This window comes from Plodia interpunctella, chromosome 3, assembly GCF_027563975.2.
Source record: "Plodia interpunctella isolate USDA-ARS_2022_Savannah chromosome 3, ilPloInte3.2, whole genome shotgun sequence".
In the NCBI taxonomy this organism is placed as follows: domain Eukaryota; kingdom Metazoa; phylum Arthropoda; class Insecta; order Lepidoptera; family Pyralidae; genus Plodia; species Plodia interpunctella.
Genome location: NC_071296.1, coordinates 8283217 through 8301775, shown reverse-complemented (window position 1 = coordinate 8301775; position 18559 = coordinate 8283217). Strand labels below are relative to the sequence as shown.

The following is an 18559-nucleotide window of genomic DNA, read 5'->3' as shown; positions in this document are numbered from 1 at the left end:
ACATAACAACATTATTAGGCGCCTATATTTTTCCGAAAAGGAGTGCTAAGTGAAAGATGACACAACTCCAATAACAAACAGCTTGGTATTCATACGTAGATGTGACGTTTTTGCTGATAAAGCGTTGGTTGAACTTACAGTAGACAGCGTAATTCAGAATTCCAAAAGAGTCCGAAACGTGGCCAATCAAAGTAAATATAGCGATAAAACAATCTGTTTGAGGACTGTGGTCTCGAAATGGAAGTCTTCCATTTGAGGCCTTAAATGTATATTATTTTCTATGTTAAAGGCAAAAGGTAAGAAAATAAAAGATAAGATAAAAATGACTATTTCGACAAAATAAGGATTAACGTAGACTGATCAATCACACAAGTCACTGTAAATAAATTCCTAAACTTCTTAGAATTCTTCTCTCTCATCTAGTAAGTAGCTAGTTTATTCTTGTCGTCCATATGCTAGTTGGAAATAAAAACACAAATCTAAACGTACACTCTATAATACAGACAAAGTCTCAGCCTAGTCTCAGTTGCATAACTCGCTAAATAGGCGAGGCCACGTGCGAGGGCGATCATTATGCGATGGCTATCCTTGCTGAACTGGTCGCAATCTGGATGAGAATGGGTCAAAACAGGTTAGCTAATAGACTACCAACGCTCTGGATGGTACCTATGTTTCTAAGGTTGTGTTATTCAAACGCAACAAGCATTATCCACCTATGAATTGTTTACGAGTCTATTAAAATAAGTCCACAAGTCACAACTTATCCACATACATTTTACAATGATATAAATCGTAAGATATGGTAATGTTGGTAAGTGTATTGTATGGTAAGGTATGAAAGTAATGTTTTAAGAATTTCATATTCTTTTTTGCTTTTATATAAATGTTGGTACTTATGGTGTGTGGTAAATAGACAATTAAATGTACTTATATGGAATAAGATATTACGTTCCAACCCCATTAGAATTGGGATTTGGGAAAGGACAAGAAAAAAATCTTCATTACTTTTTTATAGTTTTCTAGTAAGAAACCTGTCTAACAAATTACTTACATATTTAATTTGGTACTTACTTAGTATTATGTAAAACGGAAAGAAATAAATTGGTAATTAGTACTCATAGAACTACCAAATTAAATAATGTAGGTAATTTGTTAGACAGGTTTCTTACTAGGCACCTACACTAGGATCTTCAAATATTTAATATTTATTCAAAATGTGAAGACGACAATCCCTTCTTATAAATCCACAACAAGAGGCCTGTGTAGGTACCATCTTCCTTAAGCCATGGGAACCGACATGTTTTTCGCGGAACATTGTGATTCAATTTCCGCGAAAGCAATGTTTTATTTACTAGTGGCACGGTGATAGTTGTCTCAGTTTATTGTCCATCACTATTTCCTGCGATCATTTCCGATTCGATTTCCACCGATCTCGTGGACAAACAATCAATCTTAATTTCTGATTATAAAAGTGTACCTACTAAGTGTAGTAACTAGGTACAAATTAAATTCAAACCAATTCAAGTAAGATTATTCGACTATTCGATTTCTGTTATAAAATATATGTGGATTAAATATAATAGCATACAAGTAGATTTTGGCAAAATAACTTAGGTATTACAAAATATTTTGCATTTGTCCAAAACTACAAACTACAGTGCTCGGAAAGATCGTTATCGATAAGAAATTCATAAAACGCTATTATTGCTCCAAACTTGTTATATCAACTACCTGTGTTATACTTATACTTACTTCTAAGTACATGAGCAACATATGAGCAAGCACTATATTGGAGCCCTAGCCTACGTAGCGTACATACCTAACAATGTGATCCTTATGTCAAATGAGGTAATTGCCTTCTTCAATGACACAACGTTTATTAAAGTGTAACGAGACTATCTCTGTTCTAGAAATCTAGAAGATGTAGCACTTTTAAATCCAATTACTCCTCAAGAAATGTATACTTAAATATCTCCTTCAATAGGGCCCTGAACATACTGTACCAAATTATATCTATAATTCATTGGGTAAAATCGCAATAAAGTTAAATAACGGTACTTAGTTGTATTATTAGGTGAGCCGCAATCTCGAGGCGAGGAGTTAACGACAATAGTTGGGCAGTTAATCTCTTTGTTAGCAGTAAAGTGCTCATGACATAACTATCTATACTGAGGTGACCTACTTGGGTAGAATTTGAGCCACATTGGAGCTTCTTTAGAACTCATTTTACTTAAATTTCAGCACCTTCTCTTCTAATTTATTTTCAGCCTTTTTCTAACACGCGGATATACCTAGACCTTCATCAGTTTATGCCATTGTAGGGACACATTTGTAATGTCAGCAATAATATATCGCAGTCCGGTTTAGCGTGCGACTAAAGACTAGAGTAGAGGAAAGGCGAATAGTAGAATAGTGTTGATTTTGGGGTAAATATTCAATCTGGTTACTACTTTCCTCACAACGGTTTTCTTCACCAGGTGCACGATTTAAAGCCAAAAAAATTGGTATACCAATATGAACCTTGGGTTCAAACTTGGTATCTTTCTATACCATATACTTCCAGATATCTAATATTCTTCTCATTTATTTTCAGGCGAAGTGTCATACCGCATTGGAGAGAAGGGAGCAGTGAAGGTCCTATTCAGCAGTGATGAGAGGGCTGCGGACGAGAGGACTGATAGAGAGGTGAATATGTTATATTATTACACTCTTCATTCTGACCAACATTGCTCTCAGTACTTACACTACTTACAATAAGATCTTGCATTTGTAAATTCGATTATAAAAATCTGCACATAGTATTCTAGTACTGCGGTGGATTTAAAACTTCATTCAAATGAGGTTAATATATTAGTCTGTCTTCAAAAGAATGTTAGTTTCATCGGTACCGGTGTTAGTTACTGAGTCCATGTGTTGGCCGTTGTTGACCGTCAGTTATGACATAATAAAAGATATTTCACATTGAACAATCTCATGTCTCGTCATTATTGGCTGAAGTCCAAATTGACATAATACATCATCAGGCGAGATGCGGGTCATTGTTACGATGACAATACTAATTTAGATTACTGATAAATAAATAAATTTAGACTAGATTTGGCAGTCACCATCTATTTACTCTGTTCACACTGGCTAAGCAGCAGACATTTTGTTACGATTCTACATTAATGAAGTGATTAAAGACAATGTTTATTGTTTTGGAACAGAGTTCTTATAGATTATAGACCAATTTGATGTCCTGCAAAACGTAGTTCATAACCTGAGAGTAGCTTCCAAAAAGAGTTCAACATTCATTTCTGTGCCAAATTCTCTTTTCTATTATAATATAACTAACATTATCTAGAAATAATATGTGTGGTGTGCTCGTATCCAGGTGACCCGCGCCTTCAACCCCGAGGCGCAGTGCTTCAGGCCCGTGGAGCCCGCAGCCGCGCCGTCCCCGCCCGCGCCGGCAGCCTTCTCCCCCGCCCCGCCCTTCCGCGCCCAGCCGCTCACCTTCACCACGGCCACCTTCGCGCAGACTAAGTTTGGCAGCACCAAGCTCAAGACCAGCAGCAAGCGTGCCAACCGCATGTCTCCCACAGAGTTCAGCAACTACATCAAGCAGCGCGCGGTGCAGCAGCAGCTGGCAGCGCGCGCCCTGTCGCCGGCCGCCGATCCCGCTGCCTACTTCGTGGCGCGGCGCGACCCTGCCCCCTCCTCCGCACCGCCGTACCCGCCTGCGCCCGCGCATCTCCTGCTCGCCAACTGAGCCTACGCGCGCTAGCCGCCCCGCGCGACCCGCTCATAGAGTCTTTACTTTTTTACGAGAGAGACGCGCGCCGCGATTTATTTTTTTATTTTCCGCGGGGGCGTACCGCGCCGCCCGCCGCTTGTGATATCCGTACGATTTTCCATAACTTTTTGTATTCTCGTTCGTTACGTCGATGTGTAATGATGTAATTTATCGATATAGGAGCAATAATCGGCCGCGCGACTCGCCGGCGATTTATTTTCGTAATATTTAATGCCGAGTCAAGTTTTTGATGTCTTCGTTCGATTATATCGATATTATACTTAGTAGGGTAAGAAGCGAGAGGCCGGATGGCCGCGTGCGCATACGACGACGTACCTTCTAGAGCGAGCCTGTATACATACGTCCTCCGATCTAAGAAAATATTAATATTGAAATATGTATACATAATATTTATCTATATATATTCGTACGCGATAATCGTCTAATTTTTCACGTGGAAACGAAAGGCCAATAGAGAAATTACGTATTTTTAATATTGAAAATTGATAATTCAACTTACTAATAGTGTACTGATATGTATTGTACTCTTATCGTATTCGTATATAATGTAATAAATGTTTGCATATCCGTTCGGACGCGGTCGGACGGCGGCGGGCCGGCCGAAGGCGTCGAGATCTCACCTAGTGTAATCATCACTCGTACGATTGTACCCTTATAATAATGAATATAATATACATAATATATTATAGGTCTAGCTACGTTTCAATCTAACAGTATTTTTTTAAGAAGATATTAGTCCTCGTGTACATTGCTGGCCGAGCGCACGCCGCGCGCCGGCCGGTGCTTAGTCTGTATCGTATACATAAATTGTTATATAAAAGACATGGATATGGTATAAATGATATAGTAAAAAAAAATATTTCTCAATTCATAAAATAACGGGTGCATGCAAATGGAAATAAATACTATTATGTGTTATTTATCTTTTTTATATTTCACTCGGCGGATGGTTCAGTTTTTCAATGGAGTTAGTTAGTGTAGTGGTAGCTGCGTGTGGTAGTCTGAGTCTGGCTTGTCTGGGGTTCGATCCCGTGCCCGGAACTTCGAGTTCGAAGCACAACTGTGACGAGTTGTTATGTACCTATACAGAAATGTGCAACTATTTTTTAATACTTTTATATTTTTGATTTAGATTAAGTCTAGCTGTATGATTTGAATACCTTGATGTGTACTTTATTGTTACCTTATTACTTATATTAAATTATTATGTAAAATATAATCGTGTCTCGATTGAAAAACTGACTAAAATGCTACAGTATTTTGTAGATAAAATCTATAATGTAAGTTTAATAATAATAAAACTTAGAGTAATGAGATTTTTTATTATAAAGATACTTTTTATTTTTTTTCTTTTTTTTTGTAAGATATATTCGATGGAAGTGTTAAAGATAATATAATATTTGCATAATATAGTAAACGTGGCTCTCCATGCCGCGAATATAATTAGTCAATAATAATTTTTCATATTGTTGTACGACTTTTTAAGTTTATATTAAAATGTTTTGTGCAATCTAAAAGTTGTATTTATTCATTCATAAATAAAGACAAATATTTTCAAAATATACTTTTTATAAAAGCTTTTATTGATGAGAAATATGTAAGTCAAGTAGATTTTGCGTGAAAGAAAAACATACCTACACCCATACATCCTCACAACTTTTATTTATTACCAGCGGCGCCCCGGGGCTTCACTCCCGTGGGAATTTCGGGTCATATGTGTTATTCCAGGTTATTTTCTACCTGTGTACCAAATTTCACAACAATCGGCCCAGTAGATAATGCGTAAAGAGGTAACAAACATCTTACTTTCGCATTTGTTAGTTTGGATAATGTTATAACATTATATTTCAATCGATGTATTTTTAAAAACTGATAACGAGATATTAAAATTAATGAGACACAATTATTTGGCCCAAGTTGGCATTTTACTATTCGTAGGTGAGATGTATCCGAATTTGTTCGAGTTCGGAGTAAAGGTTGTGTTGTAATAACAGTTGCAAGTTCCTTATTACGTTTAATTTCCAGCCCCAATATAATCAGCCGCATTGTATCGTTCTCCTTGTGCATACAATTTCATATTCGGAATTCTCCACCAATTTGTACTGACTTCCGGTAGTTTCGATAGTTCCGATAATATGCTTCCGGTCGGATATGACCAATTGAAAAAACAGACACGAGATAGGTAGGTCCTGACATCTGGTGAAGGAGTCGCCATCTTTTAAAAGCCTCGAAAAGATAAAATGTAAGTTGTAAGTCTGATCGCATCTACTAGTCACATTTGAAACATTCTATCAGTAATCAGATATGGCTACTGAAGAAAAGAAAACTATTATCTATAGGTAAGTAAACTAATTTTATGACTGAGGTAGATATATATAAAAACTTTTCCCAGCTTCTAGCTGGAGTAACGCACACGTTAGTGGGTATGTAGTCAAAAATATTTCTAATAGGTCTGTGCCCAGCTGTATAATTGACATCATGAGCTTGTGTTATTATAATATATCCAAGAGTAAATAAATAAATAAATAAATAAATATATTAGGACAAATCACACAGATTGAGTTAGCCCCAAAGTAAGTTCGAGACTTGTGTTATGGGATACTAACTCAACGATACTATATTTTATAATAAATACATATATAGATAAACATCCAAGACCCGGGCCAATCAGAAAAAGATCATTTTCCATCATGACCCGACCGGGGTTCGAACCCGGGACCTCTCGGTTCAGTGGTAAGAATCTTACCACTGCGCCACCGAGGTCGTCAAACGATTACGGATAGAGTACGGATTATTCATTACAGAGATACAAAATAAAGGAAAGGAATAACGAGAAAGTAATAATAAAAAGGCAGTAATTGTAATCATTAAGTCACTTTATTTATCAAAACCACAAAGATGACAAAAGTACCTCATCTATGGACAGAGATAAGACTTATTTCACCAAACATTTCATTTTTCGAGTTATTTCAGTTTGCTCACAATATTTTTCACTGGATTCCGCTAATAATGATAGTATTTAATAGAGAATTATAACATTAAGTTTTAATAGATTTATTTTTAAAAACTGTGACAACGAAATATAAGCAATAATTAGACATAATTATTTAAAATGCGTTGGTTTATATTAAAGCACAAGTTCATTTGTACATGATTTACATTTTTACATTTAATTTCTATTGTTTATTACAATGACTTAAAATAATGGAACCAGCAATCCATTGTAGGGAGTTAGTGTAAAAATGTATTTTAGACAAGCTACGGTAACAGGACAATGCGAAGCAACTGCGGTGGGAACGAAAAATTATGTATTAGGTTACCGTAAAATTATAGCGCATAATTAGGCAAAGTACAGACAATTACGTTGAACAAAAAATTTCTTTAATAACATAAAAACCAGCCAGGATAGATTTTCTACATAATTATGTGCCATAAAGTTTTTAAATAAATAAAATAAAAAATTGATGTCCGCTGATTTTATTGTTTTTATTTCGCATCATCCTGCTTTGTGGATTATATTGATTGAACTATATTAACATTTGTTATAAGTTACAATATAATTATTATTTGGCAACTCTCATATAAAAATAAAATTTTGGCACCTAAAAATGTACCTCTTAGTCTAAGATACTTATAGTATAGTTATTAATTTACATATATCATTATTAAGTTGAATATTCAGATAATGTATTTTCAATTGTTCTTAAGCATACGTAAAGTACCTATTACTGTCATGTGTCAGCATACAGCTTGAATGGAACCCGAATGAAAATTTGATAACATTTATGCAAAATTATTATGTATGTATATGACTATAACAATAAAGCCTAATTTTCATTATTTAATGGCATAAAAAGGATTTCATGACTGACAATATCGCAAAAAAATCACAAGTCGTCTTACAATGCCTGCATTGATATGAAGATTTATAATATCAGGCTTAATTGTATGCCTTAATAAAGCGATGCAAAATTGGTCCACTGTAGCAAAACCGGGCTTAGTGCGGGTTTGCTATTTACATCTTACCATCGAGTCACATATGCCATTGTGACGCAACGACAACCACACTGATTGGTTCGTTGCGTCTCAATTCGAATCGATTCGATGGTGAGAAGTGAAATGCTAACCCGCACTAAGCCCTCTGGACTAAAGTGAGAACAATTTTAAAACAATCAAATGTAATTCATTTCATAATTGAATATGATAGTCAAATCGCTTTTACACAAAACACTTGAGTCACGGAAATTGCACAAATTTCGATATAGGCCACTTCAAAATACAAACCACATTAAATGTGAATTATTATTTTTTATTTTTTGCATTGCCAAACTATCTCCATAGATGAGGGGTGTGCCCTTAGTGGTTACTTTACTTTGTATAAAATATACACTTGAATTACTAAAAATAATCAGTACATTTTAATAAAACTTAAAAATGACCATTCCTTACCAATGCAAATCATCTATTTCTAAGTAATGATAATAATAATGCTAAAATATATTTACACCATAAAAGTAACTAAGTTAAAATTTACTTGATATTAACATAAGAACGAAATCACATCAGACTCCGTAAAAAACAAAAATCAATTTCGCGAATTATAAAACACATGCAAGTGATTCATTAATTAATACATAACACTGGTTTGACTTTTTTCTGACTAAAAATTTTGGCCCGTAATTCCAATATAATAAGACTAAATATATAAATTAAGTTATTTCACTTATTGTTACATCATAATTTATAGTAAATCATGGTAAGTACTTAGTACAAACCTATAGACAAATAAATATAGGTAAATTCACACCAACAACTATGATATATCGAAAACAGTTAAGTCTTTAGAATCACATAAATACAATAAATAGTTTTAGTGAGCAGAGACTTAGCGAAAATTAAAATGGAAACAATAAGAATAAAAGATTAAGATACAAAATATCGTTTAAACCGAGGAATGACAGTACCAAGAACAATATCATCGCAACGATTGCGAATCACTCCCGTATCACGAGTTGTGGTACAATGTATAGAAACTGTCAATGTCGCAGCCACAATGTCACATGATGAGACGAGTACACTCATTATTCATTTCGAGGATCCAGCTCCTCGGCCTCGGATCAATGAGCGGTCTCGATGTGCCGCTGCAAGCTCTTCTTGTTCATGTAGAAGCGGTCGCACATGGCGCAGGGGAAAAACACTTTCTCGTTGTCCGCGTGCCGCGCGCGCGTGTGCGACGACAGGTCCAGCGCCCGCACGAAGTACACCTTGCAGATGTTGCAGAAGAACTTGGTGGGCGTCGCGTGCATCGTGCGGTGCGCGATGAGGTCGCGCGGCGTCGCCACGCCGTCGCCGCACTGCGCGCACGTGAACTCCCCCGGCTGCAGCGGCGCCGCGCCTCCCTCCTCCTCCGACTCCTCAGACTCCTCCTCCCCGTGGTGCCGCGCCGCGTGCGCCCGCAGCGCCGCCTCGCTCTCGAACTGCACGCCGCACACTTCGCACGCGCAATCCTCCTCCATCTGGGTGCCGCTGGAGCTGCCCTGCCCGCCCTCATAGTGCTTCTTCATGTGCACGATCAAAGTGGACTTCCTAGTGAAGCTCTTGTCGCAGACGGGACAAAACACCGAGTTCGGCATGTGGACCTCCTCCATGTGGCGCTGGTACGCCGCCCGCTTCGTGAACTCCTTGTCGCAGAGCGTGCAATATCTGTCTTCCATCGAGCCGGTCTGTTGTTCCAAATCGATGGAGTCGTCGGAGCGCAATTTTTTATTGGGATTGACGACGGTGACCTCGACTTCCGGCGGCAGCCTCCGCTTGGCCGCGACGGCGGCGGCGGGGGACGACACAGTGGTATGCTGCACCCGCGCCAGCTGCACCGGGTCCACCACCTCGTGCTTGCTGACCTTGTTGGTGACCTTGTTCTGCGGCATCCACAGCCCGGTGTTGTTGGCGGCCGCCTTGCCGTCGGGAGAACGCAAGTGCCAGCCGCGGTGGCTCTTTAGTGCGGCGATCGAGGTGTAACTCTTGTGGCAAATCTCACAATCGAAAGTCTGCGGCTGCGATTGGACTTGATTTATACACTGGTGGTTTTGTAACGCCAACAATCCGACGAATTGCTTGCCGCACGTGTCGCACGGATAACGCGCCTGATAATCCACCGTCGGGTCTATCGAATCTTGATCATTCTCATAATCTACTTCTAATTCCTGTTTCATTTCCTGCTTAGTACTAGATCCCTGACTGGCATTGTAACCTAACAATTCACGAGCGTGAGCAGCTTTCAAATGTTCATATAGTTCCAATGTCGAATTCAATGGTTTGCCACATATTTTACACATTTGTGTAGCAGTCTTGTGCACGTTCTTTCTATGACGATAATAAGACTTCTTGTCGGAGAATGTTATTTTACAAATAGTGCAACTGGACCTGCTGCTGCCTTCAGACGGTCCGGCCGAGGACGGCGTCGCAACCTCCCCGCCCGCACTCGCGTTGATGATTCCATGTTTAGCGCGTTTGTGTTTCCACAAACTAGACCTAAGCGGGAATCGCTTGAAGCAGAGCTCGCAGGTGTAAAGCAACTGATCCTCCTGAGGCGTCTGCTGTACATTGTTAGCGAAGTTGGCGAAGTTAAAACTGTTAAATTGCGGAGTCGACAACAAAGCACCATTTTCGTCTACGTTGTATTCATCCTCCTCAGTAGAAGCTTGCATTGTATTTTCTTCACTGTCATTCCTATCATTGAGTATATCTGCATGTAACACCTTCTTATGTTTCCATATATTCTTCTTGTGCATAAAGCCTTTGCCACAAATATCACACGAGTAAGGAGCATTAGGAACATTGCAATTTGGCTTGTAAACAAAGTTAGCTTGAATAGATGGGAACTGTTTGATGGGTTTCCCTATAATTTGAGGGGAGAAACCTTTAGGGTCGCCAGGTTTCCTGTTAGGGGTGGGCACCCGAGAATGAATACGCATATGGTTGGAGTAAGCTTGGCGACTCTTGAAGGACCTTATACAAATGTCGCAGAAGAATTCATTATCTGTGGTCTGCGATCCTCCTCCGGACCCAGCACCGGGGTGGGCTTGTTGGACATGTTCCGTCAGCTTTTGAGGAGTACTGTATGAATTGCTGCATATATTGCATGGATAGAACTTCACGCGCAAATGAGTATTTTTATGCTCAGCAAGTTCTGATGGTCGCAAGAACTTCTTGTCACACTGATCACAATGGTGAGCCACTTGGTTATGCTCGGCCACCTGGTGGTCAGTCCACGCGTCGACCGTCTCAAATATAGCGTTGCATTCTGTACAGGAATAATGATATTCTTCAGCTTCTTCCTTCACAAGTGACATGTCAGGCTCGGTCATGCCTCTGTCAGAATGGACAGTGTAAATATGTTGATTAAGATCAGCAGCTTGTTCGAATCTTTCATCGCAGTGTGTGCAGTAATGCGGTTTTTCTTCATTGTGTATAATTTTCAAATGTTTCACCAGGTTAGGATAACCGCTGTTCTTTTTCCCGCAAATGGGACAATCGGTCGGGCGGCCATCGACACATTTGCTCGGGTTGTCAGCCTGGTCGAAGTTGCCGGCATGCACGGCCATCGCGTGGTCGTTGAAAGTCTGCATATTTGAAAACTTTTCTGAACATAAGTCGCAAGATATGTATACTGTGCAGTCACCATTACGTATATGTTTCTTGATTAAACTCTTGTCCTTAAATCTTGTTCGACAATGGACACAAATCATTGGAACTCTTGATTGTCCATCTTCATGGACATCCAACACGTGTTTCATAATAAACTGTTTGAGTTGGAATTTAGCAGGGCACAATTTGCAAGCATAAGACCTAGCGTTGAAAATATCTTTATATTGTACTTTGGCTTCCTTAGGTTCGTCATCGATTACTATATCGTCCGTGATGCCGTTTTCATTGTAAATGATCTTCCACAAATCTGTGCAAGTATTTGATCTCATGTGACTCAGTAATGCACCAATGTGTGAAAATGTGACCACACAATTGTAACATGTATGTTTTGGGACCTTATGTCCATTTTTCTGCAAATGTTGTATGACTGCCTTTCGGCGAGGATGCTCCCGATCGCAGCAGAGACATACTTTTGTGTTGATTTGTTGAATTATGTCCCTGTATTTGACTATGAAATCTCTTTGAGTTTTGGTCACATATACTTTATCAGGGTCTAACTCTTTGACCGGTTCTTCTTCAGTTTCATTGAGATCTGCAGTATCATCGGCAGTTTCATCAAGTTCTTCTTCTTCTTCATTCATCTCGCTATTGTATGAATTTGTTTGCATGTCCTCATTTATCTCGACAACTGGCGCCATGGGAGGCATATCATCATCTTCTTCATTTTCATCATGATTTACCTCTTGGTCGTCATGTTCCCTATCTTCCTCTTCATCCATTTCTTTAATATCTCCCTCAATTTCAGCTTTATTTTCAAAATTTTCTTTATCCATAATTTCATCCTGCTCTAAATTCTCTTCATTTTGCTCTTTTTCTGTCTCACTGTGGGCTTCATCTGCATTGTGCTCCTCATCTTGATTTAGGTTATCTTCGTTGTCATTATCAGGATTATGATCATCCTCCTCCGGTTCATTATCTTGTTGTCGAGCTATTTCGATTTCATTTTCTGAATCCATGTCGACAGTGTCATAATTCTGGTTTTGATTATTGCCTTCGACCTCTCCTTCTCCATCTTCCTCGCCTTGCGGCTGGTCAAAAGCATCGGGTTCCGATAGTATAGTCTCAACTTGGAATGAAGCTATTTCGGGCTCAGATACCAGAGTTTCAGGACTCTCCGGTTCAGAATTAGCTATGTCAATCTCGGAAGTCAAAATCTCGGGTTTCGACGTGAGCAAAGTCTTCAGCATCTGGGGTTCCTTTTTCTTTATTTGCAAATCTTTCAAGGCTTTGATGCGGAGGGGATAGGGCAAATTGTTCTGCGGGCCCTTCTTGATCAGAACCGGTTTCGGGGGGTTGGCATTTCTGACCGGCATCAACTTAGGGACCGGTTTGGGTATCAGATGCATCTTGTGGCTGGGCATCAGGCGCGCTTTAGGGTTGAACGGATTGGGTCTAAGTTTAGGTTGCATGTGGGAGAAGGGCTTCTTCTTATGGGAGACCTTGTTGGTGTACCTGTCGAAGCTGTGGGCGGTGAGCTCGTGGCGGCGGGCGTTGTGCGAGTAGCGGTAGGCGCGGCCGCAGACCAGGCACTCCTTGGACGCCAGCGCCTGGATGCCTTGCCGCGCCGGCAGAGTCTCGCCCGACGGCCGCATCACAGTGATCGACACCTCCGGAATTGCCGGCGCTGGCACCGTGGAGAACGACTGGGAGGACTCGTTCATCTCTTCGTCTTCTTCCTCCTCCTCTTTGTCGCTTTCCATTCCCTGTAAATATATTCAAAATGATGTAATGATGAGACGTTAGAAATAATTGAATAGTAACATTTTTTTTAAATAAAACTATTAGATGAATATTGAACTGTATTTATTAACAAATAAAATTAAAATATTTTAATTTATAAGACTCCTTGAATATTGAACTGTATTTTTCAACGAATCAATCAAACTAATAAAAAACTTTGTAGTCTGCATCTTATTAATGATAATGTATAAATCAATATTGAAACAAAATAGACTTAACAAATTTTTATAACTGTTATAAAAACGAATTACAGTTAAAATGTATATCAATAATGTACTGTATTACATGTCAGTAAAATGTATGCAACATATGTAGTTAATGAATATGTATCAGACAACAAATGTGTTCTTATTGAATAACAAAAAGCAATTAATCCTATGTTCTGAACAATAACATATCAAGGGCCAGTTTCACAATTTTCTCATAATTTATCCGTATGTACTGTAATCTGACAAATATACTAAATGATAGGTAAATCTGATTATAGAACCCGGTATGATTGGCCAGTTAGCCCTACCGAATACTTGTAAAACACAATATTTCACACTATCTGTTTGATATGTTACTTAAAGGCTATCAGATAATTTATCAGCAAGCAGTGAAACACGCCCAGAGTGTAATAGATTGCTTAAATGAAATATAGACACTTCATTTAAAAATAAAAACGAAACACATACAAGTAACAAATTTTAAAGTAATGGAAACTATAATTTGGGAAATAAATTTATTCAACCAGAACAATAAATACAAATGGAACTAGTGTGCTGTTTACATATGAACTGGCCACATTTCAAACACATTTGTTTAGTTCTCCTATCCCGTTTAGTGGTTTTGATGCAAATTTTACACCTCCTTCTATTTTGGTATGTCGTTTTTGTAGGATCCATCAACGAAGCGTTGCCATGAGCAAATTCTATTAACATTGGCGACAACGGCTCCTTCTTTGAAATGAGGCTAAGCCCCAATTGCTTTAAAAATTCTCGGCGCTTGATAATATTTGAAATATTTTGAGCACTCCACATTACTTGAGCATTAACGGCAGCTATATTAAGCAAAGTAAAAAATAAAGAAAGGGACCAATCATTTGTATTCTGCATTGTTGTATAATAATTCATGAGAACGTCAATCACTTCCACAGCCGATTGGGACTTCAAATATGTAGATGTTGCACTTGTGAGTTTTGTGTGACCTTTTCTGTTATACTGAGGCTCATTACTAACAACATTTATTGACTTAGATTCCATAGTGACAAAAGAAGTGAGTATTAAATCATCTTCTCTAAATCCAGTCAATACTTTCTGATTTTTTCTGTATTCTGATAAAAACAAAGGTGGTATCATATCGTCTTTGGGATTGACACCTGCCAGAGTAAATAACTCATATTCATTCTTCAAATAATTAATCAAAGGCAAAGACATAAACCAGCTATCCATAATTATGGTCTTGCCAGTGCCAGCTAAGTGTTGAACCAGTTTTTTCACAATCTCCAAAGATTCAAAATAAGGATCAGTAATAACATCTAAATTATTGACATAAAATGTCAAGGGGTCCACTAATAAAACCAGCTTTATTCCGTTCTTTAATGGTTTCTTATCAATGTTATATCTGAATGGGCAAGGTCCATAAACTGGTACAAGGATCTCATCAATAACTACAGAATTCCCATATGTACTGAATGCTGTCCTGCAATTCATTGCAAATATTTCGAACACTTTCCTCATGCGCCTCATTATATCAAATTGCATTATATCATCATCTGCATCTTTATCAAAGCATAAGTTTTGAAGGAGAAATTTAACTCTGTCATATTTTATAGCAGCTCTAATACATGGAACTCCACAATCACTGCTCCAAAGATCATCAAATTTCTGTTGAGTTGGTCTCAGTATACCATGAAGGTACAATAGACCAATCATAGTTTTTATTTCACTTATATTTGTACACAATGAAATACTATGTCCACGTTTTTCTATTGCATAATTAGTTGATGTAACAATAAGCTCCAATAAATCATCTGAGAAAAATTTTTGCCATGCTGACTTTGGCTGAGGGCAGAACGATGCCTTTTCCAGTTTTCTTTTCCTCATTATATGGACCTCTTTCATTTTGTTCAATCTATTTGTTAGGGAATATCTTGGTGTTTTAGAAAGAAGCTCCTCATCTTTACAGACATATCCAGATTTGCAGTCAACATAAATATCAGCAATGTCAGAGGGTTTCAAAAGGTCAAGCTCTGAGTCAGAATCGTGATCAGAGTGATGCAATATATCACTTTCTTCGGTGTTCTGCAAAGAATCTATGACATCATCCTCTTGCACTAAGTCCAAGATTGCATGTACCCGACTCCAGTCCATTCGAGGATCTATATATTTCTGTGGATGAAATTAATTCAGTTGAACTATTCTCACACTGGAGTTGTAAACAAAGTTGTAAAAAACTGAAGTATTTAACAATTTTGTTCAGTAAACAAATAATAGCTAAATGAAGTGTCCATTAAAATATTTCTATAATACTGTGTCCCATATAATCAACAGTGAAACTTGTAGTTGTGTGACACTACTTGATAAGACAATATTGTATGAGTAATCTTACCTTATCACTTCTTGGTGTGAGCCCCAATGAAGCCAAGATTGGTGGGCCTTCCGGTTGTATTTTACTAGAGCCTCCAACATTCTGAAATTATCCCAATAATACTGATTAATTACATATTATGATAAATAAAAAATGGTAGTACTCCTATGACCAAAAGGTCAAAATCAATAAAAGATATTTTCTGTTTCTTACTGGCTTATACCAACCAGATAAAAAAAAATGAGGTCAATACTGAAACACCAAAAGACAAAATGACTTGCTAGATGTAAAAAGTTCTTTTAGGATAAGTGTTCAGTAAACTTAAAGAAAACCTAGCACCAGCTAAGAAAATACTCAGGAACAAAAACAGACCAACTGTTCAAATGTCCTTGACATCAAAAGGCTGGCTGTGCCATAGCTACTTTTTATTGATTAATCATCATACAACATAGCTATACACACATATTCCTTCGAAATAATCAGTTTGTTATCTAACTATAATAAATGCTAGATGCTTACCTCACTATCAGGGTATGACCCATCAATAACCACTCCATCTTCATAAGCCTCATCAGAAAACGGTTCACTTTTAATTTTCACCTGTAAATTCATCATTCAAACATAAATAAATGGTAAAACAAAAATACCCAATTGACAGTTCCAAGCTCAAATATCCAGCAAAACAAACCCACCTCTTCTAGTTGGTTGCCATCTTTTTTTATCAGAGATTCTAGTTTGTTTTGTGTCCTTTCACATACTGACTTAAATATGTGCCAGTTATTCACATTGTTCATGCATTTCCTGCAGACATTAGTTGGCAGCTCATCATTTTTGCTTATCTGAAAAAAAAAACAATCATACGTAATCTTCGTAAAGGGAACGTGAGTTGCGCATATTTCATCAGAATCAACGTCGGGCGAGGCAAAATCGCGCCATGAAACATAGATACGCGAAGAGCCGTGATACTAAGTAGGTAGGCGTAGGTATTGCCGGGCGGCTGGCTCCTCGACCGAATAAGTAGAAGCGAGTCGAGTGGCATCCAGCGAGCCCCTCGAGGGTTACCGCTCAATATACGCACACAGCTATAGCGCACTCACGCCGACAATGACGCCCGTCCCGCACGAGGGACGAGCGAGCTGCAAGGCCTGGTCCTTCCAATAAATCAATACCTCGATGCCCAACGCGGACCTACCTAACAACACGCAGACCCCCTCCCTGCCAGACCCCCGGGAATAATACCAAACTCGACCCTCATGATACCCGCCATTCCTCGCCGGCTTCACGGAATGCGACGCGACGCGACCACGAACCGAGCGATAGCCGTGGAACATTACAAAATGGTGGACGATCTTACGACATCTCCACACAGCACTATCTGACATTGCACGAACCGGGACGGATGACGAGTTCTCACATACACCAAGGGTCTACTTTCACTCATAACAGCACAATATCATTTATTTAAGGTATTACTGACCTGTACAGAGACGCAATCCTTGATTTTCCTCGCAAGGACGGGAGGTTCCGAGTCATCCGAACTGGTGGTAGGAAAAATCGGCAGTAATTCGTCTCGGGATGACAAGCACAGTCTACAAACACTATCATAATTCACACTCATTGTAAATAAACAAATTTCCTGATGTAATAACACCTTCCACGTAATTTAAAATAAAGACGCCATGTCACCACGAGCACTTCAACACAAAGCACTGCACATCGCTCTTACTTGAGCACGAAAGTGGCTGATGATGAGCAGAAGTCGATAGGTTCGGCGGACGGACGGCTGGTTCGAGTCGCCGACCACCTGTCGTTCTGCGCATGTGCGCGTAAAACGGCGTCAGGGTAGCCAACATAATGATCGAAAGCAGTGAATGGAATCAGTTGTCACGCACAGTTTTCAGCTAAATTTGAAAAAAAAATATATGACGCACTGCTTTTAAAAATACAATGTCGGTTTTGTTTTTCAAATTTATATCGCAAAAATTATATTATCATAGGATAACTTTGTTGTCCATCTATCCGTTCGTCTATCAACTGGTGCTACCAATACAAGACCCTCTATTTTATATTCTATACCTACTGATAATATTATTATATCAAATACGATTATTATTTCAAATAGTTACGATTTTTTTATTGCATCCAAAATAAATTGTTGCGTAAGTTATTCACTGGCTTATTAAAAAATAAACCAGTAAATAACTTAATTGGTTACGTGGCGTTGTAGATGTCATAATAATATAGGTACAACGTAATTACTGTTAATGTTAACCAATTACGTTTACGTAAATATGTACAATGTACATAAAATTAAATGCATATTCATTTTTATTATACTTGACCAAAAAAAGTCGCGCTTATTGTTCAAATAAAATAACACGCGCTAGGACAAATAAAACGCAAAATACATAATCCACCTTTTTATATGTAGCCATCATTATATTATTCGAGAACTCGGGGCTTGAATAATAAAATTGTGGCTATTTAAAAAGGTTTGTTTACGAATATGATGAACACTATAAAATGTTTGTTATATCTGAAAAATATCTCGTTGTCTCTTTCTTGGAAAGCCAAGCGATGGCGGCAAATTCAAACATCTCGTAAAAATGACAGCTTTGAAAGTGCGGCAATTTCAATTTTAATTTACCATTTTAGCAAATTTTTGTTTGCATTTTTTTTCCATCAATACTGTTGTGGTTTATACCTATTCATGAGATAGTTAAGATGGATGAAATAAACAATTAT

The 18559-nt window shown here is 38.3% G+C and overlaps 2 protein-coding genes across 2 annotated transcripts in view; one reads left to right on the top strand and one right to left on the bottom strand.

Moving 5' to 3' along the window:
* Window positions 1-5360, top strand: part of Tob (Transducer of ERBB2) — a 41993-nt gene extending 36633 nt beyond the window's left edge. Inside the window, exons 3-4 of the mRNA XM_053769336.2 lie at window positions 2594-2685; window positions 3374-5360. Of these exons, the coding sequence (XP_053625311.1) occupies window positions 2594-2685; window positions 3374-3751 (470 nt within the window). The 3' untranslated portion in view covers window positions 3752-5360. The remainder of the gene's footprint in view (window positions 1-2593; window positions 2686-3373) is intronic.
* Window positions 5361-8774: 3414 nt separating this feature from the next.
* LOC128683433 (zinc finger protein Xfin-like) lies at window positions 8775-17583 on the bottom strand. The gene is made up of 5 exons (XM_053769073.2): window positions 17292-17583; window positions 16507-16653; window positions 16334-16414; window positions 15836-15916; window positions 8775-13206 (listed from the first exon to the last, which is right to left on the bottom strand). The coding sequence occupies exons 1-5, from the start codon at window positions 17430-17432 to the stop codon at window positions 8914-8916; spliced, it is 4743 nt and encodes a 1580-aa protein (XP_053625048.1). The 5' UTR covers window positions 17433-17583; the 3' UTR covers window positions 8775-8913.
* Between the last annotated feature and the right edge of the window lie 976 nt (window positions 17584-18559).